The 24,880-nt window shown below is 45.2% G+C and overlaps 3 protein-coding genes and 1 non-coding gene across 17 annotated transcripts in view; 1 reads left to right on the top strand and 3 right to left on the bottom strand.

The window, feature by feature from the left end:
- Positions 1 to 2,406, bottom strand: part of SPTAN1 (spectrin alpha, non-erythrocytic 1) — an 81,799-nt gene extending 79,393 nt beyond the window's left edge. For all 14 annotated transcript variants that reach the window (XM_054244360.2, XM_078329024.1, XM_054244365.2 and 11 more), the window contains exon 1: positions 2,297 to 2,406. The gene's annotated coding sequence lies outside the window, so the exon portion shown is untranslated. The remainder of the gene's footprint in view (positions 1 to 2,296) is intronic.
- On the top strand, positions 1,214 to 12,252 carry LOC118151378 (uncharacterized). The gene is made up of 3 exons (XM_035290804.3): positions 1,214 to 1,219; positions 1,859 to 2,625; positions 12,179 to 12,252. Exons 1-3 carry the CDS (start codon positions 1,214 to 1,216, stop codon positions 12,189 to 12,191), a joined length of 786 nt encoding a protein of 261 aa, XP_035146695.1. The 3' UTR covers positions 12,192 to 12,252.
- Positions 12,253 to 12,919: 667 nt separating this feature from the next.
- On the bottom strand, positions 12,920 to 12,981 carry LOC118148349 (U7 small nuclear RNA). The gene has a single exon (XR_004735129.3). It is a non-coding gene; the product is annotated as a U7 small nuclear RNA (small nuclear RNA).
- A 1,666-nt stretch (positions 12,982 to 14,647) lies between these two features.
- The window catches only part of GLE1 (GLE1 RNA export mediator), a 36,757-nt gene continuing 26,524 nt past the window's right edge, over positions 14,648 to 24,880 (bottom strand). Inside the window, exons 12-16 of the mRNA XM_002743354.7 lie at positions 22,858 to 22,987; positions 20,836 to 20,940; positions 18,175 to 18,257; positions 17,547 to 17,610; positions 14,648 to 16,170 (exon numbers count right to left, since the gene is read on the bottom strand). Coding sequence (XP_002743400.1) covers positions 16,102 to 16,170; positions 17,547 to 17,610; positions 18,175 to 18,257; positions 20,836 to 20,940; positions 22,858 to 22,987 — 451 coding nt within the window. The 3' untranslated portion in view covers positions 14,648 to 16,101. The remainder of the gene's footprint in view (positions 16,171 to 17,546; positions 17,611 to 18,174; positions 18,258 to 20,835; positions 20,941 to 22,857; positions 22,988 to 24,880) is intronic.

The following is a 24,880-nucleotide window of genomic DNA, read 5'->3' as shown; positions in this document are numbered from 1 at the left end:
CCTCCTGAGGATCCCAGGAGATGATTCCTAAATCCCCTTCAATTCAGCAATAAAAGAACATGATTTCATGAAATTATCACAAAGCAGAACTCAAGCCACAAAGATCTGACTTGGGCCTAGTTTATCAGTACACTTACTTTACAAAATACTATTTCCTGTTCAAAACTGGTACAAGAGGAATATGCAAAAAAGGTGGAAGAGAGGTGATGGTTCACAGCACAGCTGCTCCAGTCAATGGCCCCAAGTGATCAGCTATGCAGTCCTCCTCTGCATTCCGGGAGTCCACAGTTGCCACTAGGGCGTTGCATTCTTCTACTGTACGGCCACAGCTGATATGCTGCAACAGACCTGAGTGCGTAACTAGTGGGGTCCTTTGTAGCCCACAGAGGACTGATTACAAAAGCAGGCCAGCCTTGGACCCACTGTCCATTCTTAGTGTAGGTTCAGCAGTGACAGGACATGGGGGACTATTCCTGAGATCCACTTTTCAGGATCTACAGTTGACTCCCCCGCAACCTAGGACGAAGGCAGGTAAGAAAAAGTAGAAAAAATTCTAACCCAGGGAACCAAAAGACATACTTAAAACAGCTCTCCCCATGTCCACCTCTTCATCAGATTGCTTGAGACTTACACTGTAACCTGCGACATATCAGATTTCTCTAATTATTAGATTACTACAAAACACACTGCCAAGACCAAAACATGTCAGAGAATCAGTTACTAGGCTGATCGTTTGCAGTAAGAACTGCTTCACACTTATCCAGGATGGAGCAAATCCTCCCTTCAGGTCTCTCCATCTAGGTCCCTGGATAACAGTTAACACACTTTGAGGGTTCCTTTGAGTAATTATTGGCCCAGTTACTAAAAAAGGCTTATTGTTAATTTCCTGCACAGAGGCCCTTACTGCAGCACTTTTTTCCCCCTGCAGCACATATTAAACTTTGACTTCAATTTGACCTTTCAAATCTAAGACATTAGCTGCAATGAAAGGGAAAATGACTAGTTAAGGAGTCAGAATCTTGGCTCAATGGCTTCATACAGCTGAGTGTTCCTGCTGCTATTCCCAAGATTTTCTGTTTCCTGGCTCCAAGACACCCCCACCCTTCCATCTTTGATTCTGTTTTACTTAAGGCCAATTGCTATGACGACGCAATTTCTCAACACATTATGAAAATACTTCATATGGCCTCTCTCCTGTTCTTCCTGAACAGCCATGATGGTAAGTTTTTCTAAAATAACATAAGGAAGACAGAACAAAGGGCTTAAATATTTTAGGATCTATTATACGAAAGATATCTGATTAGATGTTGGAACAGTTCAAGCATCATCTCAACCCAGCTTTCTGAGCTATTCAGGCTTTTCATTTAAAACATATTAAACTATTAACCTTAACAAGGCGCTTATTTAAAATATATTTTACTCAGTACATGAGACTTTTGAAAGCGATGTTCTTTGAGAAGCATCTAATCAAATTCTCAGGGACAGCTTTCAAACAAAAGACTGTTCTATCATTCAACACCGTTATGGTAGAATTTTTGACAGTTACCTCGACTCGAAAGACCCAGTCCCAGGAAACACACACACACACAAACAAGAACTCTAAGCTATTAAGTTATTTGATTTGAGCCTCATATCGTGCAAGCACCGCATCTACCTATTCTTTACAAGCGAATCACCACTGGGGAGAAAAAAATGTTTATTACAAGGAAAGAAAAGGAGACGGCCAGTCTCAGACCCTTCAGCGTTCAGAGAGACGGCCTAGATTCGCCATGCAGAATGAAATTAAGGTCAAGAGCCGTTTACACTGTGCTCCGGCTCCCCGGCTCTTCCTCTCTCCATTGCTGGCCGGCATTGCTAGTGCGATTCGGGAGAACGAGCTACAGAAGTCGCTCCCCGCCGAGGGAAGGGACCGGGGGCGGTGCAGCGAGCGTTCTGCGGGAAGGCGGGTGGCGAAGATCCCGACGAGGGAGCCCCCCACCCACCTGCCGCAGCCGGATGGGGCAGGGCAGGGCCGCAGCCAGGCTTGGGGGTGGCAGGGAGGGACCCGGCGGCCTCGCGCCCCCTCCCCCCGTCAGTGACATTCCAGCGGCTGCGCGGAGCCTCGGCCCCGCTGTTCCCTTGCAGCCCACGCGCCACAAAAGCCGCGGCGGCGGCTCCTCAGGCAGCACAGCGGCCCGTCAGTCTCACCTGTCCCCGACGCCGGCCCCGCCCCGCCTTAGGGGCTGCCCGGGTCCCGCCCGGCGTCGGCTGCCCCGGACCCTGCTCCCTCCCGAAGCTCCCTGGCTGCCCCTCTCACCGGCTCTCGGGGGGTGAAGGGCGTGGGTGCGTCGGGCCGAGGGGTGCTGAGGAACTAAGGAGCCTCCACGGCTTGAGCTCCGCACCGTTCCCTCCGCAGCGAGTAGTGGCGGCGGCGCGCGCGCCCCGCCTCTTTTATAAGCGGGAGCGCGCGCTCCCGCGGCGGGCGGGCGCGAGCGCCGGGGGAAGCGCCCGGGCGCTGCGCGAGGGGTTGGGGAACGCGCAGGCAGAGCGAAGGGGGCGGGGCTCTCGCCTGCTCGCCACCCGACCGCCCAGCGGAAAGGGCCGAACGATCCCGGAAGGAGCCGAAGCGGCGATGCAGGGGAAGAGGTGAGCAAGGGGCGGGCCGCGGGAGGATGGGGAAATAGGGCGCGCGCAAGGGGTGGTGGGGTGATGGTGCAGTGAGATCACTGCCTCCGCCCTGGCCGGCAGAGACGCTCCCACAGCACCTCCCTCCCCGCGGCTTTCGTCCCCCCCCATCCCCGAACCGCCCGCCCTGCGGACAATCGTTTGCACCGCACCCCTCCGCCCTCGGAGCTCTTCCAGGACTGCAGAGAAGGGCGGGGCGGGAGCATCGCTGCAGTCTAGCTGGGGATGCTGCGCGCCCCGGCCGGAAAAACGCCCAGTCCCAAAGGGTGAGATCACCCGAGTGTGCGTCTCTTCTTCCTGCTCCCGAGGAGGAGTCTCGCGCTGGGGACCCAAGTCAGCCTACTTCGGTGGGGGCTGGGGTCAAGAAGATGCGGATGATCTGGGGCCCCGGGTTTGAGGAGGTGGTGAGAGGAAAAGGCCAAATCCGGATCAGAAGAAAATAAAAATAAAGTCGGCTAATTTAGGGCATAAAGCTGTCATTCTGGAATTTGGAGAGTTAATAATTTCTATGTTCTTGGAGATTATGGGGGAAGGAAACGGCAGCGGCAAAATAATAATTTCTTATATTCCTGCAGCAAAAGCTTTCACACAGGTCGCCAGCGGAATAGGGTACATTCATCCTATTTTCATCGACAATACATCAGGTTCTTTCTGCCACAGTTAATTTCCTTGTGTACTAGGCACTATGCTAAATATTTCGTGTTACCTTTTTATTTCTTAATCTTTGCAATAATTTTATGAGATGCTTTCCCATTTTACAAATAGGCACTCTTACTTAGTGCTCACATAGGCTAAGTCTCTTAGCCCAGGTCAGGCAGCTAGCCATTAGAAGAGCTAGGGTTTACATCTAAGCAGTCAGAACCTTCCCTTTGAAATCGTAGGTGTATTGCTTTCAAGTAGGAAAGCGAGGCGTTTTGATGCGGGTGGCTGCTGGGGTGCTGACAGAGAAAAATAAGATTCTCAGAATTTCTGATCCTTAAAGTCCTAGCAGTTTAAGGGCCTGGCTCTAAACTCTGTAGCCAGAAGCCCTGGATTAGGAAGCCCTTTCCCTTTCCCCATTCTGGTGACAGCTGGGCCGCAGTCACTGAGAGTAACACCCAGATCATTCCTGTGCAGTCAGGCAGACGGGGAGCTCTGCAGCTCAGGAAGGCTTCAGCCTCCTGGTTACCAAGCAGCCTTCCTCTTTAAATAAATATAAAGGCATCGGGCAGGCACTGAAGCAGAACCTCAGCCCAGACCTGGCCCTGAGCTTGCTGGTCCTCTGCAGTTTGGCTTCTTTCCCTGTGCCTGGGACCTGCAATATGGTTCCTAAACTGCCCTGGCTGTAGCCATGATACTGAGCAAAAATTTCACTACCCACTCACTCCACTGGAGTGGTGAGAAAAGGAGTGGCCACACCCCAGAAGCTGCTTTAAAGAATCTGTGTAGGAAAAACGTAGGAGCTGAGAGGCATTTTCTGCAATCTTCTATGTAGAGAAAACAGGGCTGGGCAACTCCTTCCTGGGGTGTGCATATCTGGGAACAGCTGATGGTATCTGTGGCCTCTTCTACAGCAGGTTGCAGTAAAATGTTTAATCAGATATTCAGCTCTGGGTACAAAATGGCTAACAGAATTGTAGCTCCCTAAAATTTCCAAGACTCTCTGTTCCAGCAAAGAATGCATCTCGGGGCTGAGGGGGCAGGAGCTATTAAAAAGGGAGGGTTTTTCTATTAAATCACCTTGGCCCCATAGTGAAATGGGGGATTTGCTGCTTTTGCTGGATGCAAAACAAATTGGAAACCTAAGAGAGAGCTCTGTATTGATAGAGAAACTAAAATCTTATGTTGATCCTTTGTCTGATCTGAGACATGGCCAAGAAACAGTAACCCCAGCCCTCTCTACCTCCCACTCACTCACCCTGCCTGCTCTGCACTTGGCACTTGAAATGAGCCATTTAAAAAGCCATTCTTCACTGTTCTGTTGTCTGCCTACCTCACCTCCCACCAATTTCACCATATGCTTAACACCCCAGTGGGTGTGGAAAGCTGGGGGGAAAAAACAACAAAAAAAGCACAGGACAGTGCAATGGCTTTGTAACCAATCAACTCCACGTTCTCGGTCACACCTCTCCTGGCCTCCTAAAAAGCAGAGGGTTGGACTGAATTCTCAACTCCTTTTTCTAGTTTCAGCAGTCCTCAGAAGGTTTGATACGTACCCAAAGCTTAAGCCTCTAGATAGTCCCAATACTTTTTAAGGTTGTTGAAAAGGTCAACTGTTGGGAAACACACTAATTGTAGTGATGTGTCCACATGTTCTGGCCAGGGAAAGTCACTTGCCCACTCTCGCTGGGAGAGAGCCCTTCCTCTACCCTCCCCTCCACACCCCATCCCACCGCCTGCAAAGATAACAGGCAAGGCCGGGCGTGGTGGCTCAAGCCTGTAATCCCAGCACTTTGGGAGGCCGAGGCAGGTGGATCACGAGGTCAAGAGATCGAGACCATCCTGGTCAACATTGTGAAACCCCATCTCTACTAAAAATACAAAAAATTAGCTGGGCATGGTGGCGTGTGCCTGTAATCCCAGCTACTCAGGAGGTTGAGGCAGGAGAATTGCCTAAACCCAGGAGGCGGAGGTTGTGGTGAGCTGAGATTGCGCCATTGCACTCCAGCCTGGGTAACAAGAGCGAAACTCCGACTCAAAAAAAATAAATAAATAACAGGCAAGCACTTCCACTATTTTTCCTCCCTAGAAGGGAACTGATTGGGAAGTCATGCTAACAAATGGACTGCACTTCCCATATGACATTCTGCAGTGTCAGAGCCGGCAAGAAATAACAGATCTTCAAAACAAAGTGTCTGGATGAATCTTGAAGGCATTATGCTAAGTGAAATAAGCCAGACACATAAGGATGAATATTGTATGATAATTCCACTTATGTGAGATCCCTAAAATTGTCAGATTCATAGAGACAGAAAAAACAGTTGTTACCAGAGGCTGAGGGGAGGGAGGAATGGGTTGTTATTGTTTAGTGGGTACAGTTTCCATCTGGGATGATGAAACAGAGTTCTGGAGAGGATGGTGGTGATGTTTGCACAACACTGTGATTGTACACTTAAAAATGGTTAGGTCAGGCATGGTGGCTCACTCCTGTAATTCCAGCACTTTGGGAGGCCGAGGCGGGCAGATCACCTGCAGTTGGGAGTTTGAGACCAGCCTGACCAACATGGTGAAACCCCATCTCTACTAAAAACACAAAATTAGCCGGGCGTGATGGCACATGCCAGTAATCCCAGCTACCCAGGAGACTGAGGCAGGAGGATGGCTTGAACCCGGAAGGCAGAGGTTGCGGTGAGCCGAGATCATGCCACTGCACTCCAGACTGGATGACAGAGCAAGACTCCGTTTCAAAAAAAAAAAGGTTAAACTTTTATGTTCTTTATATTTTACTACAATCAAAAAATAAAACAAAGATAAAGAAAAAAAAAAAGCATAACACAAGCCACTGCTTCTAAAATCAAGCACCATATTAGCGAAGCAGCCTGATAGGGTTTGGGAGTGTGGCCTTGCCAAGGTTTGCTTTAAGACACCAGGTAATAGCAAAGATGTAAACTCCCCCCTCCCCTCCCCTCATCTGACCACCTAATCTGGCTCCAGTCATTTCACATCTGTTCCCTTGCGGGGCTGCCTGCTAGACCTGGTCAGTCCATGTCCCTCCTGCTTACCTTGAACCCATTACTACAGTTAATTTCATAAACCACATCAAGCCTTCTCAAAAAGTTTCAGTATCTTCCCATAGTTTACAGACTAGGCCATACTTTGGAGCCTCCACAGTCTTGTTCCAATTTACCTTTTCACAGCATCATTCCCTACAGTTCTTCTCTATTGATCTGAGGTTGGCCTCTTCCAAAATATGTTATTTCTCCAACTCCATGCTTTTGCACACAACTTTCTCCTCCAATTAGAACTTCCTTTCCCAACACTCATACCTCTTTTCTGCCTGAAAATCTTACCAACTTTGAGTATATGTAAGTAGAATGTTTCTGTGGCTGGGCACCATGGCTCACGCCTGTAATCCCAAAACTTTGAGAGGCTGAGGTGCGTGGATTGCAAGGTCAGGAGTTTGAAACCAGCTTAACCAACATGGTAAAATCCCGTCTCTACTAAAACTACAAAAATTAGCCTGGTGTGGTGGTGGACGCCTGTAATCTCAGCTACTCAGGAGGCTGAGGCAGGAGAATCACTTGAACCCGGGAGGTGGAGGTTGCAGTGGGCCAAGATCATGCCATTGCACTCCAGCCTGGGTGACATTGTGAGACTCCATCTGGAGAAAAAAAAAAAAAAAAACCTTTCTGGAAGAGCAGTTTGACAATGTGGATCAAAATATAAAATTTGCATGCCATTTGACCCAGCATTGTTAGTCACATCTAGAAATCTACCTTAAGCAGGACAAGATGCATATTCATTCGGGACTGGTACGGTTGCTCACACCTGCAATCCTATCACTTTGGGGAGGCTGAGGCAGGCGGATCACTTGAGCCCAGGAGTTCAAGACCAGCCTGGGCACCATGGCAAAACCCTGTCTCTACAAAAAATACAAAAATTAGCAAGATGTGGTGGCATGTGCCTATAGTTCCAGCTACCAGGAGGCTGTGAGAGGATCATCGAAGCCCAAAAGGTTAAGTCTGCAGTGAGCCATGATTGCGACACTGCATTCCAGCCCAGGTGATTGAGACCCTGTCTCAAAAAAAAAAAAAAAAAAGGTTAATAATTATAAAAAAATAATTATCGACGCCAGGCGCGGTGGCTCAAGCCTGTAATCCCAGCACTTTGGGAGGCCGAGGCGGGTGATCACGAGGTCAAGAGATCGAGACCATCCTGGTCAACAAGGTGAAACCCCGTCTCTACTAAAAATACAAAAATTAACTGGGCATGGTGGTGCGTGCCTGTAGTCCCAGCTACTCAGGAGGCTGAGGCAGGAGAATTGCTTGAACCCAGGAGGCGGAGGTTGCAGTGAGCCGAGATCGTGCCATTGCACTCCAGTCTGGGTAACAACAGAGAAACTCCGTCTCAAAAAAAAAAAAAAATTATAAAAAATAACCTAGTCGGGCCGGGCGCGGTGGCTCAAGCCTGTAATCCCAGCACGTTGGGAGGCCGAGGCGGGTGGATCACGAGGTCAAGAGATCGAGACCATCCTGGTCAACATGGTGAAACCCTGTCTCTACTAAAAATACAAAAAATTAGCTGGGCACGGTGGCGCATGCCTGTAATCCCAGCTACTCAGGAGGCTGAGGCAGGAGAATTGCATGAACCCAGGAGGTGGAGGTTGCGGTGAGCCGAGATTGCGTCATTGCACTCCAGCCTGGGTAACAAGAGTGAAACTCCGTCTCAATAAAATAAAATAAAATAAAAAATAACCTAGTCACCAAGTGAAAAATGGTTACTTACAATTCATAAATTTAAGACTATATTCATAATACATATTGATGTGAGAAAATATTTGAGTTATTACTGAATTTTAGGTTACATGAATGGTACCTCAGTCCACTTAAGAATTATATTCATGTATATGTATATATTACAGAGATGACTGAAAGGATTCACAATGAGTACCCAGGATAAAAGGATTTTGGGACACTTTTACCTTTTTTCTTTAACCTTTTTTTTTTAGGTGGACTATCACTCTGCTGCCCGGGTTGGAGTGCAATGGCACGATCTCTGCTCACTGCAACCTCCACCTCCCGGGTTCAAGTGATTCTCCTGCCTCAGCTTCCTGAGTAGCTGAGATTATAGGCATGGGCCACTACACCTGGCAAATTTTTGTATTTTTAGTAGAGACAGGGTTTTACCATGTTGCCCAAGCTGGTCTTGAACCCCTGATCTCAGGTGATCTGTCTGTCTAAGCCTCCCAAAGTGTTGGGATTACAAGTGTGAGCCACTACACCTGGCACTTTTTAGTTTTTGAATAGTTTCAAGTATGTGGATCAAATAATATCTTGAAGATACTTTCCTGATTAGTGTAATCACCAAATAAGTAATTTCAAAAGGTAGACTCCCAAAAATCCAAGAGAAGCTCTGGAGTTCCATGGTCAGTTAGGTAAACACTGCAAACTCTTCAAAGTTAAAAATTCTGCCAGCCGCAGTGACTCATGCCTGTAATCTCAGCACTTTGGGAGGCTGAGGCAGGTGGATCACAAGGTCAGGAGTTCAAGACCAGCCTGGCCAACATGGTGAAAACCTGTTTCTACTAAAAAAATACAAAAATTACCTGGGCATGGTGGTACGCCCCTGTAATCTGTTACTCAGGAGGCTGAGGCAGGAGAATTGCTTGAATCTGGGAGGTGGAGGTTGCAGTGAGTCAAGTTAGCACCACTGCATTCCAGCCTGGGCAACAGAGCAAGACTCCATCTCAAAAAAAAAAGAAAATTAAAAATTCAGAGTAGCATAGGTAAGGCACCAAAAAGTTTTCCCTCCAAAAAGTCCCCTCAATGTTTTATTATGGGAGATTTCAAAGATCATTAGAAAGCTAAACAAAGATAAACAGAATAGTACAATGAATGTACTTGCTAATTTTATGTGCCAATTTGACTGGGCTAAGTGTTGCCCAGATGAAATATTCTTTCTGGGTATAGTCTATGTTTCTACATGAGCTGAGCATTTGAATTTGTGGATTCAGTAAATTGTCCTCCCTAATCTGGGTGGGCATCATTGATTTGTGGAAGCCTGAATAGAACAAAAAGGTAGAAGGAGGAGCAATTTGCCCCTTTTGTTTCCTGCCAGCCTGTTTGAGCTGAGGCACTGGTCTTCTTCCCTTAGATTAGATTTATACTATCAACTGACTGGTTCTCAGGCTTTTGGACTTAGATTAGAATTTCAACCCCAGCTTTCCTGGGCTTCCAGCTTGCAGATGGCAGATTGTGGGACTTCTCCATCTCCATAATCTCATGAATAAATTCTTCCTAATTAAATCTCATCATATCCCTGTGGATCTATCCATCCATCAATCTCCTATTGGTCTGTTTCTCTGGGGATCCAAATACAGTGAACCTCCATATGCCTTTCACCCAGCTGCAACATTCTGCCATTCTTGCTTTTTTTAAATTTTTAATAGAGATGAGGTTTCTCCATGTTTGCCAGGCCAGTCTCGAACTCCTGACCTCAGGTGATCCGCCCACCTCGGCCTCCCAAAGTGCTGGGATTACAGGTGTGGGCCACCACACCCGGCCCATTCTTGTTTTTTTGAGACGGAGTCTTGCTCTTGACACCCAGGTTGGAGTACAACGTTGCTATCTCGATTCACTACAACCTCCACCTCCTGGGTTCGAACAATTCTCCTACCTTAGCTTCCCTAGTAGCTGGGATTACAAGTGTCTGCCACCATGCCCAGCTAATTTTTTTGTATTTTTAGAAGAGACAGGGTTTCACCATGTTGGCCAGGCTGGTCTCAAACAAACTCCTGACCTCAGGTGATCTGCCCGCCATGGCCTCTCAAAGTGCTAGGATTACAGGCGTGAGCCACTGTGCCCAGCCCCATTCTGCTATTCTTATTTAATCGATTACATACCTACTTCACCTTTAACATAGTATTTCCCAAACTTATTTGACTGCTAACTCCTTTTTTGGAACTCTGCAGAAAGCACTCTGGTATTTAAACCATCAGCTGACGGGTTCTCAGGCCTTTGGACTTAGACTAGAGACAAATCTATCCTCTATGCTCTTCTAACTTTTACCTCAACCCATCAAGTGCTCCAAGTGCTTAAATCACATTCTCTATTAAATTAAAATTTTACCTTCAAGTCACCTATCTTGAAAACATGTTTAGAGTCAACATTCCATCCTTCAAAGTAACCTTAGTCACCAGGGTCCTGTTTTCAGGGTTGTAGGTTTCAGAGCTTGATTTTGTTACCTCATCAGAATTGTAGGCATGTTTTTTTGTAGGGCTAAAAGAGAGCATCTTTTAATTTTGAAATAGCTTCCAATTTATAGAAAAGTTACAAGAATACTGGGAAGAAATCCCATATACCCTTCACCCATATTCCCTCATTTGTTAACCTTTGACCACATTTGCTTCATTATTTGATGTGTGTGTATATCTATCGATCTCTATATATATATATATAGATACACACACAGAGATGTATACATATACATATACATACACTCGTGTATACACATATATATTCCTTCCCCCCCACCCAATCATTTGAAAATAAGTTCCAGGCTGGGTGCAGTGGCTCACTCCTGTAATCTCAGCACTCTGGGAGGCTGAGGTGGATGGATCACCTGAGGTCGGGAGTTTGAGACCAACCTGGCAAACATGGTGGAACCCCGACTCTACTAAAAATACAAAAATTAGCTTGGCGCGGTGGCATGTGCCTGTAATCCCAACTACTTGGGAGGCTGAGGCAGAAGAATCGCTTGAACCCAGGAGGCGGAGATTGCAGTGAGCCGAGATCACACTACTGCACTCCGGCTTGGGTGACAAGGCTAGAATCTGTCTCAAAAAAAAAAGCAAAAGAAAATAAGTTGCAAACATCATGCCCACTTACCTCAATGTGTATTTTCCAAGAACAAGAACATTCATTTTCGTAACCACAGTACAATGATCAAAGAGGTTCATGTTGACACACTATTATTACCTAATATATAGGCCTTATTCAAGTTTTGCTAAGTGTTCAAATGTCCTTTATAGCAAAATGCACACACACAGAAACATCTTTATTTTTGGTGCAGGTTGCAATCTAGGATCACATGCTGTACTTAGTATAAATATCCTGAAAGAGCTAAAAAAAAAATTCTTAAAATACATCGATCTGGAAAAATGGGTATTTTTAAAAATGGAGGCTGGCTTTAAACAAAAACATAAATTCCTTTATAATGGGTGTTCTTCTAAATGCATGGCATAGACAGGAGACTATAGTTCTAATCTACTTTTTTCTCCCCTACAGACAGGGTCTCACTCTGTTGCCCAAGCTACAATGATGGCTCATTGCAGCCTTAACCTCCTGGGCTCAAGCAATCCTCCTTCCTCAGCCTCTCAATTGGCTGGGACTACAGGCATGTGCCACTGTATTCAAATTTTTTTTTTCCTTTAAGAGATGGGGTTTCACTATGTTGCCCAGGCAAATTTCAAACTCATGGACTCAAGTAATCATCCTGCCTTGGCCTTCCAAGTCTCTGGAATTGCAGATGTGAGCCACTGCACCCAGCCTAATCTACTTTCTGTAGGTCCACAGGAAATCCAATGTCAGCAATTCATTAGGCAGGATGGAGAAAAGTGAAGGGGATTACCAGGTGTGATATAAGTCTCTTGTAAGAAGCTCTGTGGCTCTTAACAGAGCTTTTGGTTTTCCTGACACTGAGATAGAAGATGTCCAAGCCTACTTATGTCACTGCTATCATCACAGAAAGCTTGAGAAGTAGGGGAAAGCTCCTAGCATGTAGGTGGGAAATCCTCAGAAATCCATTCTATATAAGGGATGTGTAGAGTTTGTCCTATTGGAATTTTTAATTTGTCATCAAACTTGCTTTAATATAGGAAAATAATGTGACAAAAACATGGATCCTCAGCCTGATAAATGAAGTCAAGTCTGAAAGCAAGAAAGGAGACAAGTAAGTACTTGAATTAAAATAGGCAGTCCTTAGTATTCTACTGTAAGGAATCTGATGCTACTCCCCATCAGGAGCTGCATCTCTTATCTAGTAATCATTATCTCTATCCGTGAGTATAGAAAACCTGGCCTCCCAGTGCTCTCCTTTCTTGGTTTACCATTGAAATCCATTAGGAATGCAAGGACATATGCAAGACCCCTAACCACTAGAGAAAGAATATTCATACATCGTTAGAGGCATTTAATAGTTTCTTTTAAAATTTTTTATTTTAAAATTCTAATATTTATCATAGAGATGGGGTTTCAGTTGCCCAGGCTGGTCTTGAACTCTTGAGCTCAAGCAATCCTCCCACCTCAGCCTCCCAAAGTGCTAGGATTACAGGCGTGAGCCATCATGCCTAGCTGTAAGAGGTATTTTCTATGAAGTCATACAAATTCAAAGTGGAAGAGAACTTTAGATCATCTTGTCCAGCAATTATTCATTTTGTTTTTGACAAACTTTTCTGTACATCATCTTACATGGAACTACAATATATCCTATAAAACATAAAGCAAAAAGGGTGTGGCAAGAGAGGATCCCAGAGCTCAATTAGAGCCTGTAAATGGTTGTGCAAAAAATGAGCTGCACAACTCTGGTAGGTACCATCCCTCTCCATCATTTTATTTTTTAAAGCTTTCCAGTGAGGATCGGAAAACCTGCTAGACAAATTCTAAAAGAGCTATAACACTCATAGATTTGTACAGTTATTAACAGGGCAGTTGTCCAACAGAGGGTGGTAGTATCTTGAAGGAAAGGGATGCCTGTTTGAAATTTGCACAAAGCCCGTCTGTATGTTGACTGGCTACAGGGCTGAGCCCCATTCACTCAACATCCCCCTGTCCTGAAGTCATTGCTTCCCAACCTATTCTGTCACAATATCTAGAAAATAATGCTTTTTTTTTCCAGACAGTCTTGCTCTGTTGCCCAGGCTGGAGTGCAGTTGCATGATCTCAGCGCACTACAACCTCTGTCTCCCAGGTTCAAGTAATTCTCCTGCCTCAGACTCCCAAGTAGCTGGGATTACAGGTGTACACCACCACACCTGGCTAATTTTTTGCATTTTTAGTATAGATGGGGTTTCACCATTGGCCAGGCAGGTCTTGAACTCCTAACCTCATGATCCGCCTTCCTCGGCCTCCCAAAGTGCTAGGATTACAGGTGTGAGCCATCACACCAGGCCAAATGATGCCATTTTTAAGGCAAAGTTAAGGAGAGAAAATGTGAATGGAACCGGTCCTGGGGGCTCACTCACCACAGGCCCTGTCTGGGAGTGCTAATAAAGTCAGCATACCAAGGCACACCAGCTGGGAAGCTCTTCCCTAAGTAATTGCTACCAAGCATAGCAATTCCTTTCGGGACACCATGCTTGAAAAATTGGGCCGGTTGCGGTGGCTGACGCCTGTAATCCCAGCACTTTGGGAGGCCGAGGCGCATGGATCACGAGGTCAAGAGATTGAGACCATCCTGGTTAACATGGTGAAACCCCATCTCTACTAAAAATATAACAACAAAAAAAAAATTAGCTGGGCATGGTGGTGCGTGCCTGTAATCCCAGCTACTCAGGAGGCTGAGGCAGGAGAACTGCCTGAACCCAGGAGGTGGAGGTTGTGGTGAGGTGAGATCGCGCCATTGCACTCCAGCCTGGGTAACAAGAGTGAAACTCTGTCTCAAAAAAAAAAAAATTTTTTTTTTTAACTGGGGAGGGATAACATGGGGAGAAATGCCAGATATAGGTGATGGGGGGATGGAGGCAGCAAACCACATTGCCATGTATGTACCTATGCAACAATCCCGCATGTTCTGCACATGTACCCCAGAACCTAAAGTGCAATTAAAAATATATATATTTAATTCAATATATATAAATTATATATATAATTTAAATATATATTCATTTAATTTAATATATATATATAAATTAAAACTCCCTAAAGAGATGTAAAGCCTAAAAAAAATTTTTTTTCGACATGGGGGCGTCTCACTATGTTCCCCAGGCTGGTCTTGAACTCCTAGACTTATATTATTCTCCCACCTCAGCCTCCTAAAGTGTTGGACTGCAGATATGAGCCACTAAGCCTGGCCCATTGTGTCTTTTGAAAGATTTTAATATTTTTCACATCTCTTGCTAGACAAAATACTTTTCACATCTCTTGCTAGGGTCACCTATTGGTACATAATTCCAAAAAAGGAAACAACAAAAAAAGAAGTAATATTCCCAAGGTATAGGTCAAGTAGACAAAAAGGAATAAATGCATACCACTCTACACCAGGACTTGTATACTACCATGTCCCTAATGACTTACATAGCTCAACGTAGAGGAAATTGATCATATTGAACCAATATATCAACAATGGGTTTTTTAAAAAATCAAGTTTTATTATTAATTTTTTTGGCACCATAATTAACAATTCATAGAACGGGTCACTTCAGGCCACTAAAGAGTACCAGTGAACACTCCCCCAAAAACACACCCCTCCCACAAGACATTTAGCATAGAGGAACAGATCCATGGCCACTGCAAAGAGAATTAGTCTTTTCACAAAACAAATCTCAACTCTTACCTGTACGGCCAATCTCTGAATTTCTGTAGTGGCTTTTTTATCATTTTTATTTAGGCATATTTATCATCATTCATTACTTAAAACATAAAAAAATTATAAAGCAGTGTTCAATTCCTGCACAACACCTTTATTTAATCACAATTCAATGTTATGGATGCTCAGCTAGTGTTGCAAGCCCCGTCTTAGCCCATCTTAATTCAAACTGAAAAGAAACAAAACAAAATAAAACCAAAAAAGGCACCTGCCTGGTTCATGCATCCCTAGTCACCCAGGGACCAAATTCCAAATCAGGATGACAAAGAGTGCCCCTTAGTTCAATATTACATGTGTTTCCAGTCCTAACCCCAGAAACTAACCTATCCATAGTGCCATCTGGACCTTAGTCCATGTGTGTATCACATATTTCCTCTGGCTTTAGAATGATTTCACAAGCTGAGAAAGGCAAAACAACCGTAACCCAGACTTGCATGTAAGCATCTGGCCTCAACTATCAAATAATACTTAAAAGGGAACCTTATGAGCCTTAGTTCTTTCTGGAAATTCATCTGAACAGGGATGAGGGTAGGTAGGTGGGTGCAAATGGTGGGCTCCCTCCAGATCAGAGTGCATTTGTTAAGGTATTGCCAACTTTCTCAAAGATACTAGAGACAAAGGACAGAAGGGAAGAGACCAAGTGCTAAACACCTTTTATCACTTTTGCAAAAAACAAGAAAGGCCAATTCCATTTGTTTTATCGTGTAGATTTTTTTTTTTTTTGAGACAGAGTCTTGTTCTGTCACCCAGGCTGGAGTGCACTGGTGCGATCTCGGATCACTGCAACCCCTGCCTCCCAGGTTCAAGCAATTCTCCTGCCTCAGCCTCCCAAGTAGCTGGGATTACAGGCATGTGCCACCATGACCAGCTGATTTTTCTGTATTTTTTTATTAGACACCGGGTTTCACCATATTGACCAGGCTGATCTCAAACTCCTGACCTTGTTATCTGCCTGCCGTGGCCTTCCAAAGTGCTGGGATTACAGGTGTGAGCCACTGCGCCTGGACATCATGTGGATCTCTTAAGGAACTACCAAATCTACTAAGGGACCTCCAAGAATTTTGTGACCCATGAAAATCACAAGGTATAAATATATAAAAATACATATTGGCAAATTTCTGTATCTGACATGACTTCTCCCAAATACAGCTGTCTTTAATTCCTTTATTATTGCCTCTTTGCAACATAATGGTGATGGTAGGTGATGAAGTGACATCAGGAGCGCCAGAACGAAGAAGTCAGAAAGCCCTTGGGGACAGGAATGTCCTTGTGTTGCAAACATTTCTGGTCAGGGAAAGATGAAGAAAACAGAGTGAGTTTCTGGTAACAGTGCTCCCAACACAATGATTAAAAGAAGCTTTGAGGGACACCATATTTCAGCCCTATGAACAGTGAACAAAAAGGAAAAAGCCAGTGAGACCAATGGTTCTATATAAGATGTCCACTTCAAGCTGGGCATGGTAGCTCACGCCTGTAATCCCAGCACTTTGGGAGGCCAAGGTGAGTGGATCACCTCAGGTCAGGAGTTCCAGACCAGCCTGGCCAACACAGTGAAACCCCATCTCTACTAAAAATATGACAAATTAGCCAAATGTGGTGGTGTATGCCTGTAATCCTAGCTACTTGGGAGGCTGAGGTAGGAGAATCGCGTGAACCCAGCAGACAGAGGTTGCAGTGAACCAAGATCACATCATTGCACTCCAGTCTGGGTGACAGTGCGAGACTCAATCTCAAAAAAAAAAAACAAAAAAAAACAGATGTCCACTTCTGCATGAACTGCCGTAGACAACAAATGAAATGCTCTTATTATGCTTCGCCCACCCTTGTCTCCATACAGCCTAAACTCATCTTTCAGCTTTGAGAAGCTGAAAAGTCAGTGGGCTATCTTGGCAAACCCATTAGGGCATTCTAAATTCTTTGTCAAAATTAACCTCTTACAATTTCTTGGCACTTGGAAGTAGGGGAAGAGTCCAACTGAAAGTGCAGTTTGTTCTCATGGAGAAAGTGATGACACTTACCAATTCCTCAGGTCTGAGACTAAGAAAAGAACCCTGGCCAGCTGGGCACAGTAGCTGACCTCTATAATCCCAGCACTTTGGGAGGCTGAGGCAGGCAGATCACTAGGTCAGGAGTTCGAGACCAGCCTGACCAACATGGTGAAACCCCATCTCTACTAAAAATACAAAAATTAGCCAGGCATGGTGGTGCATGCCTGTAATCCCAGCTACTCAGGAGGCTGAGGCAGGAGAATCTCTTGAACCTGGGAGATGGAGGTTGCAGTGAGTCAAGATCGCGCCATTGCACTCCAGCCAGTCTGCATGACAGAGTAAGACTCTGTCTCAAAAACACAAAACAACAACAACAACAACCAAAAAGAACGCTGGCAACATGCAAAAAATATATTAATGAGAGGAGATACATTAAATATATTTTATTCATCTTGGCATAGCTTTCTTACAGGCAGTATGCAGAATGATACATATAAAGAGGTAATGGCAACCCTTACTCCAAAGGTTAAGAGAGAATTAGGAACAAAAAGAAGTGTTTGGAAAAACTAAGGAAGAGTGCAATCAGAAAATCTGAAGGTCCAAGACTTGTCAGACACAGGTGCATTCCAGCCCAACAACAGTGTGGGACATGTTGGTCTAAAAGCATCTTACCTCTAAGAACTGCTTGAGGCGTATGAAGGAACCCATCTGTCCTGAGCTTGTGATAGCTTCAATTCTACAGGGAGAGAAAGAAGACACACGGATCACAGCTATGGTATACACCTGTCTTTTGGAGACAGTGTCTCACTGTGTCACATAGGCTAGAGTGCAGTGGTGTGATCATAGCTCATTGAGGCCTTGAACTCCCAGTCTCAAGCGATCCTCCTGTCTCAGCTTCCCTAGTAGCTGGGACTATAGGTACATGCCATCATGCCTGGCTAATTTTTTTTTTGTAGAGATGGGGTCTTGCTATATTGCCTAGGCTGGCTTTGGACACTTGGGCTCAAGTGATCCTCCTGCTGTGGCCCCTCAAAGAGCTGTAATTATAGGCATAAGCCACTATGCCCAGCCCTTAATTTGTGTTTTTGTTTAGACAATGATATTTAAAACAGACTCTCATTCAGGTTCAGAAGCATTTATTCAAATATCAACGAGAAGGACTGGTAGGAAGATGTCATTCTTAGTACAGGTGTTTTCAACTTCAATCAAAACCAGCAGGTAATAGCACCCTTTGGTATCTGAGGCTGGTTATGAGTTTTACTTACTTAATCCCCTGTTGTCTGACTAACAAGCCTGATACCTGGGAAAGTAGTCCTCTTTGAGGAGAATTAGCATCTTCCAGAACTGAACCTGGTACTGCTTCATGAGGGCATTCCCACACACCTAGAGGGAAAGACAAGCACTGTCAGAGCAGAGAATGAAAAATTCACACTCACAGGACAGATTCATAAAGCACAATCAGCCCTTCATCTTTCACACCTATCAAAACTTTCAGCCACAATGCCACTAAACTTGCTATTAAGGGAATAAATGGAAATACCCAACTTTCTTCTAAAGCATTTCTCTTTATGCAGCAATACCTTCATTTAGCCAGACAGTCAGGTCTTAATGAACTAATCTTCTTTTTCTCTACTGAATGGAAGCCTTCCTAAAGGGATGGTATACCTCTCAAACTTAGTAAGCACAGTATACAGAATACCACTTGTGTTCTCAAATGATACAGGATCATTGTTCATGTATGGTGACTCCAGGAGCTTTTTATTATTATTTTTTAATAGGGTCTTATTCTGTCGCCCAGGCTGGAGTATACTGGTGTGATCACAGTTCACTGCAGCCTCAACCTCCCCAGGCTCAGGTGATCCTCCAACCTCAGCCTCCCTAGTAGCTGGGACCACAGGCACACATCACCATACCCAGCTAATTTTTGTATTTTTTTGTAGACATAGGGTTTTTACCATGTTGCCCAGGCTGGTCTTGAACTCCAGGGCTCAAGTGATCTGCCTGCCTTGGCCTCCCAAAGACTGGGATTACAGGTGTCAGCCACTGCACCTGGTGACTTCAGGAGCTATTAAGGTAACTAATAGCTTAATAAGGAACTACAGCATTATAGGTCAAATGGTTCCAGATTTGTTATGGCAGGTACCCCAACCTTTCTTCTATAAAAACTATCTTCTTGGATGAGTACAATAGCTCACTCCTGTAATCTCAACACTTCGGCAGGCTAAGGTGGGAGGATCACTTGAGCCCAAGAGTTTGAGGCTATAGTGACCTATGAACATTGCACTCCAGCCTGGGTGACAGAATAATATCCTGTTTCAAAAAAAAAAAAAACCTCACAAAGTGTCACCTTTCCATAGAAACTCTTGCCCTCACCCTATAATAGTGGTCCCTTATAGGCGGATAGAAGTGTTTATAGAGCCGTCTGGAGGTGGTGGCTCACACCTGTAATCCCAGCACTTTGGGAAGCTGAGGCAGGCGGATCACAAGGTCAAGAGATTGAGACCATTCTGGCCAACATGGTGAATCCCTGTCTCTACTAAAAATACAAAAATTAGTCAGGTGTGGTGGCACTCGCCTGTGGTCCCAGCTACTTGAGAGGCTGAGGCAGAAGAATCACTTCAACCCAGGAGGCTGAGGTTGCAGTGAGCTGAGATTGCGCCACTGCTCTCCAGCCTGGTGACAGAACAAGACTCTGTCTCAAAAAAAAAAAAAAGAGAACTGTTTATAGAGCCTTCTACGTTGGTCAGATACCCGACCCCCAGGCTGGCTAATCATATTTTCTCTCCTAGGAATTAGGAATCGGAACAGTGAAATGCCAGTCCCACCACACTGAGTGACCACACTGAGGCTGAGTGACATAGCCTAGAATAGCCACTTTCTTCACTGTACACAGAGAAACAGGGCAAATTGGCCTACAGACCAGGAATGAGGCAACCTGCAGGAAGGTTAAGAGCATATGGCTCCAAGGAGAAACTGTCTTGGTGCCTGGTGACATTTCAGTTCTTGGTTCTAGGCCCTACTGAGATGCACCTGCACATCCTATTCTTGTTTCTGGGAGTCTTTTTTTTTTTTTTTTTTTTTTGAGATGGAGTCTTGCTCTGTCTCCCAGCCAGACTGGAGTGCAATAGCACGATCACAGCTCACTGCAATCTCCATCTCCCAAGTTCAAACTGTTCTCCTGTCTTAGCCTCTGGAGTAGCGGGGATTACAGGCATATTCCACAACACGTGGCTAATTTCTTTTGTATTTTTAGTAGAGAGACAGGGTTTCACCATGCTGGCCAGGCTGGGCTCGAACTCCTGACCTCATGTAATCTGCTCACCTTGGCCTCCCAAAGTGCTGGGATTACAGGTGTGAGTCACCGTGCCCAGCCTGGGAGTCACTTCTTTTTTTTTGAGACCGAGTCTTGGTCTAACACCAGGCTGGAGAGTGCAGTGGCATGATCTTGGCTCACTGCGACCTCCGCTTCCTGGGTTCAAACAATTCTCCTGCCTCAGCCTCCCGAGTAGCTGGGACTACAGGCGCATGCCACCACACCCAGCTAATTTTTGTATCTTTAGTAGAGACGGGGTTTCACCATGTTGGCCAGGATGGGCTCAATCTCTTATCCTTGTGATCCGCCCGCCTCGGCCTCCCAAAGTGCTGGGATTACAAGCTTGAGCCACCGTGCCCGGCCGGGAGTCACTTCTATATCCCTAAAATAAATTCCTCTTTTTACTTTTGCTAGAATGTACAATTTTCTGTTCTTTATAATGAAAAAACCTGGAGAAGCCAAGTAAATATAGTGTGGTGTAAATGAAAGCAAGGTTGGTCTATGTCTTGGGAAGAAATGTATGACACTGGAACCTCATGCTGTTTACTATCAGGCCCAATTGCTATGCTGTTTCCCCAATCATGTCACCCAGTTGATCAAGGCTACCTCAACCACTGGCTTTCTCCTGTGTGATAACTGATTACATACCTCCAGGAAGTCAAAGAGGAGGGTGGCTGTCACATCTGACAAGGGTTCCATGTTTAAGATCTGTGCCAACCAGCGCCATCCATGATTTAAGCCATGAGGGTGAATCTGGGAGGAGACAAGCTTGGTTATCATTGATCTCATTTTGTTTAGAAATCTAAACTCCCAATGTATCATCTAGCCATCACTAAGTGGACATGAACCCCAATCATCTAGCTCTAGCACCAGCTGCAGGGCAGAAATAACACAAACTAAACAAATTCTGTTTCTGTTTTATTTTTTTGAGACACGGTCTCACTTTGTCATCCAGGTTGGAGTGCAGTGGTACAATCACAGATCACTGCAGATGTGACCTCTTGGGCTCAAGTGATTCTCCCACCTCACCATCAGTCTCCCAAGTAGCTGGGACTATGCTTATGCACCACCATGCTCAGCTAATTTTTTTGTATCTGATGTAGAGACATGGTTTCACCTTGTTGCCCAGGCTGGACTCAAAATCCTGGAGTAAAGTGATCTACCTGCTTTGGATTCCCAAAGTGCTGGGATCACAGGTATGAAGGCACCTAGCCAGCCTTCTGTTTTTAAATGTTTCAAAAATTGGTTCCCATACATTCTCTTTTTTTTGTCTGAGATGGAGTCTTTCTCTGTTGCCAGACTGGAGTACAGTGGTGCGATCTCAGCTCACTGCAACTTCTGCCTCCCAGGTTCAAGTGATTCTCCTGCCTCAGCCTTCCAGTAGCTGGGAGTATAGGCATGCACCACCACACCCAACTAATTTTGTATTTTTAGTAGAGACAGGGTTTCGCCATGTTGGCCAGAATGGTCTCAATCTCCTGACTTCGTGATCTGCTTGCCTTGGCCTCCCAAAGTGGTGGGACTACAGGCGTGAGCCACTGTGCCCAGCTTATTTACTTATTTATTTATTTAGCCAGAGTCTCACTCTGTCGCAGGCTGAAGTGCAGTGGCATAATCTTGGCTCACTGCAACCTCTGCCTCCCGGGTTCAAGGGAATCTCCTGCCTCAGCCTCCCAAGTAGCTGGGACTACAGGTGTACACCACCATGCCCAGCTAATTTTTGTATTTTCAGTAGAGACAGGGTTTCACCACGTTGGCCAGGATGGCCTCGGTTCCCAAAGTGCTGGGATTACAGGTGTGAGCCACCGCGCCCAGCCCCACACATTCTTTATAGGATCCCTTCAATATGCATGTGTAGCTTCAACTTCAGGCATTCCATGGGTCAACAATGAGACTTACTGACATTTTATTTATTCTTGGTATCTTTAGCACAGAACCTGGGATATAGCAGGCATACAATAAAATCTTGGATTTAATCAACTTCTATTTTTCTCTTTAGGTGTCCATGACCATTAACTTCTCTGTCCCTCTAATCTGTATTCCCTGAGAAATTAACTGAGCTGGCAAGTCAAAGCCCTGAACCCTAGCTGCAGCTTTCTGAGCTTGATCTGTCCATCTGTGAAGTAAGATATGATCTAGATGGCTTCTAAGGCCTCAATTAGTTTTACAATTCCTTGCTCATTTCTCTTACAAGAAAATCTTCTAACCTTAATGACTGACTTAGACTCTCCTCTGATAGACTCTGTTACAAAACTAGCTCTTTTTTTTTTTGACGAAGTCTCACCCAGGTTGGAGCACAGTTGTGCAATCTCAGCTCACTGCAACCTCTGCTTCCCTGGTTCAAGTGACTCTCCTGCCTCAACCTTCCGAGTAGCTGGGACTACAGGCACCTACCACCATGCCTGGCTAATTTTTTTATATTTTTAGTAGAGATGGGGTTTTACCGTGTTAGCCAGGATGGAACAAAACCAGCTCTTTAAAGTACCAGGTGATCCAAGAAAGTTCCCTAATAATCAACATTCACTCCTCTACGGAATACCCATGAAATTGCCATACAGTTTATCCTTTAACTAGACTAGCTTTCTGAAAGAAGGTCAATATTTCCCGTGGGAGGAATACACATGGAATGTGGTGTAACCTCTCATTATTGATAGTAAGTTTTTCACTAACCTCCTGTAGGTTTCCATATGGCCACCGGAGCTGGATGATGGCAGCATAGAGACGGATCATCCCTGACATGCGTTTTAGAAAGTTGTCTTGCTGCTCCACTTTGGAATCCGTTACTTGGTAGCCAAGCATCCTATTTGGGAAGAAAAAGTTTGGTCCGATGTGGTGGCTCACACCTGTAATCCTAGCACTTGGGGAGTCTGAGGTGGGTGGATCACTTGAGGCCGGGAGTTCAAGACTAGCCTGGCCAACATGGTGAAACACCATCTCTACTAAAAATACAAAACTTAGCTGGGTATGGCGATGCACGCCTGTTGTCCCAGCTAATTGGAAAGCTGAGGTATGAGAATTGCTTGAACCTGGGAGGTAGAGGTTGCAGTGAGTCGAGATTGCACCACTGCACTCCAGCCTAGGTGACAGAGTGAGATTCTGTCTCAAAAAAAGAAAAAGAAAAGAAAAAATTCACTGGGACAAGGCCAAAATAAGAATGACAAATGAGAGAGAAACTTTTTTTTTTTTTTTTTAAACAGAGTCTCTGTCACCCAGGATGGAGTACAGTGGTATGATTAAGGCTCACTGCAAAATTCACTGCCCAGGTTCAAGTGACCCTCCCGCCTCAGCCTCCCAAGTAGCTAGGACCACAAGCATATGTCACCACAGCTGGCTTTTTTTTTTTTTTTTTTTTGAGATGGAGTTTTGCTCTTGTTGCCCAGGCTGAAGAGCAATGGCACAATCTCTGCTCACTGCAACCTCTGCCTCCCAGGTTCAGGCGATTCTCCTGCCTCAGCCTCCTGAGTAGCTGGGATTACAGCACCTGCCACCACCACACCTGGCTAATTTTTGAATTTTTAGTAAAGACAGGGTTTCACCATGTTGACCAGGCTAGTCTCAAACACCTGACCTCTGACCTCAGGTGATCTGCCTGCCTCAGCCTCCCAAAGTGCTGGGATTACAGGCATTAGCCACTGTACTTGGTCAACACCTGGCTAATTTTTCTTCTTTTTTTTCTTTTTTTTTGGAGACAGAGTCTTGCTCTGTTGCCCAGGTTAGAATGCAGTGGTGCAATCTTGGCTCACTGCAACCTCTGCCTCCTGGGTTCAAGTGATTCTCCTGTCTCCTACCTCAGCCTCCTAAGTAGCTGGGACTACAGGTCACATGCCACCATGTCCAGCTAATTTTTTTTTTCCTTTGAGACGAAATCTTGCTCTTGTTGCCCAGGCTGGAGTGCAATGGTGTGATCAGGAAAATCACTTGTACCCGGGGCGGAAGTTGCAGCCTCCCAAGTAGCTGTGATTACAGGCATCTGCCACCATGCCCAGCTAATTTTTTGTATTTTTACTAGTTGGGGTTTCACCATTTTGGCCAAGCTGGTCTCAAACTCCTGGCCTCAGGTGATCCACCCACCTCAGCCTTCCAAAATGCTGGGATTACAGGAGTGAGGCATCATGCCCAGCTAACACCTGGCTAATTAAAAACAATTTTTTTTTGTAGAGACAGGGTCTCATTATGTTACCCAGGCTGGTCTGGAAATCCTGGGCTCAAGCGATCCTTCTGCTTCAGCCTCCCAAATTGTTTAAAAAAAAAAATTATAGGCATGAGGCACTGCAGCTGGCCCAGAGAATACTTTTTTTTTTTTTGAGACAGAGTTTCACTCTTGTTGCCCAGGCTGGAGTGCAATGGTGTGATCTTGGCTCACCGCAACCTCCACATCCCAGATTCAAGTGATTCTCCTGCCTCAGCCTCCCAAGTAGCTGGGATTATAGGCATATGCCACCATGCCTGGCTAATTTTTTGTATTTTTAGTAGAGGCAGGGTTTCTCCATGTTGGTCAGGCTGGTCTTGAACTCCAAACTACCTCAGCCTTCCAAAGTGCTGGGTGGGATTATAGGCATGAGCCACCGCATCTGGCCCAAAGATTACTTTTTATGGCTAAAAAGTAAATGTATTATTATATTCAGCATTACTATTAATATATTATTAAATCTGTAGAATACTCTACCGAGCACTCACATTCGTCATCAAATCT

This window comes from Callithrix jacchus, chromosome 1, assembly GCF_049354715.1.
Source record: "Callithrix jacchus isolate 240 chromosome 1, calJac240_pri, whole genome shotgun sequence".
NCBI lineage: Eukaryota > Metazoa > Chordata > Mammalia > Primates > Cebidae > Callithrix > Callithrix jacchus.
Note: the sequence above shows the minus strand (reverse complement) of the source record. Positions and strands in the feature narration are given on the sequence as shown.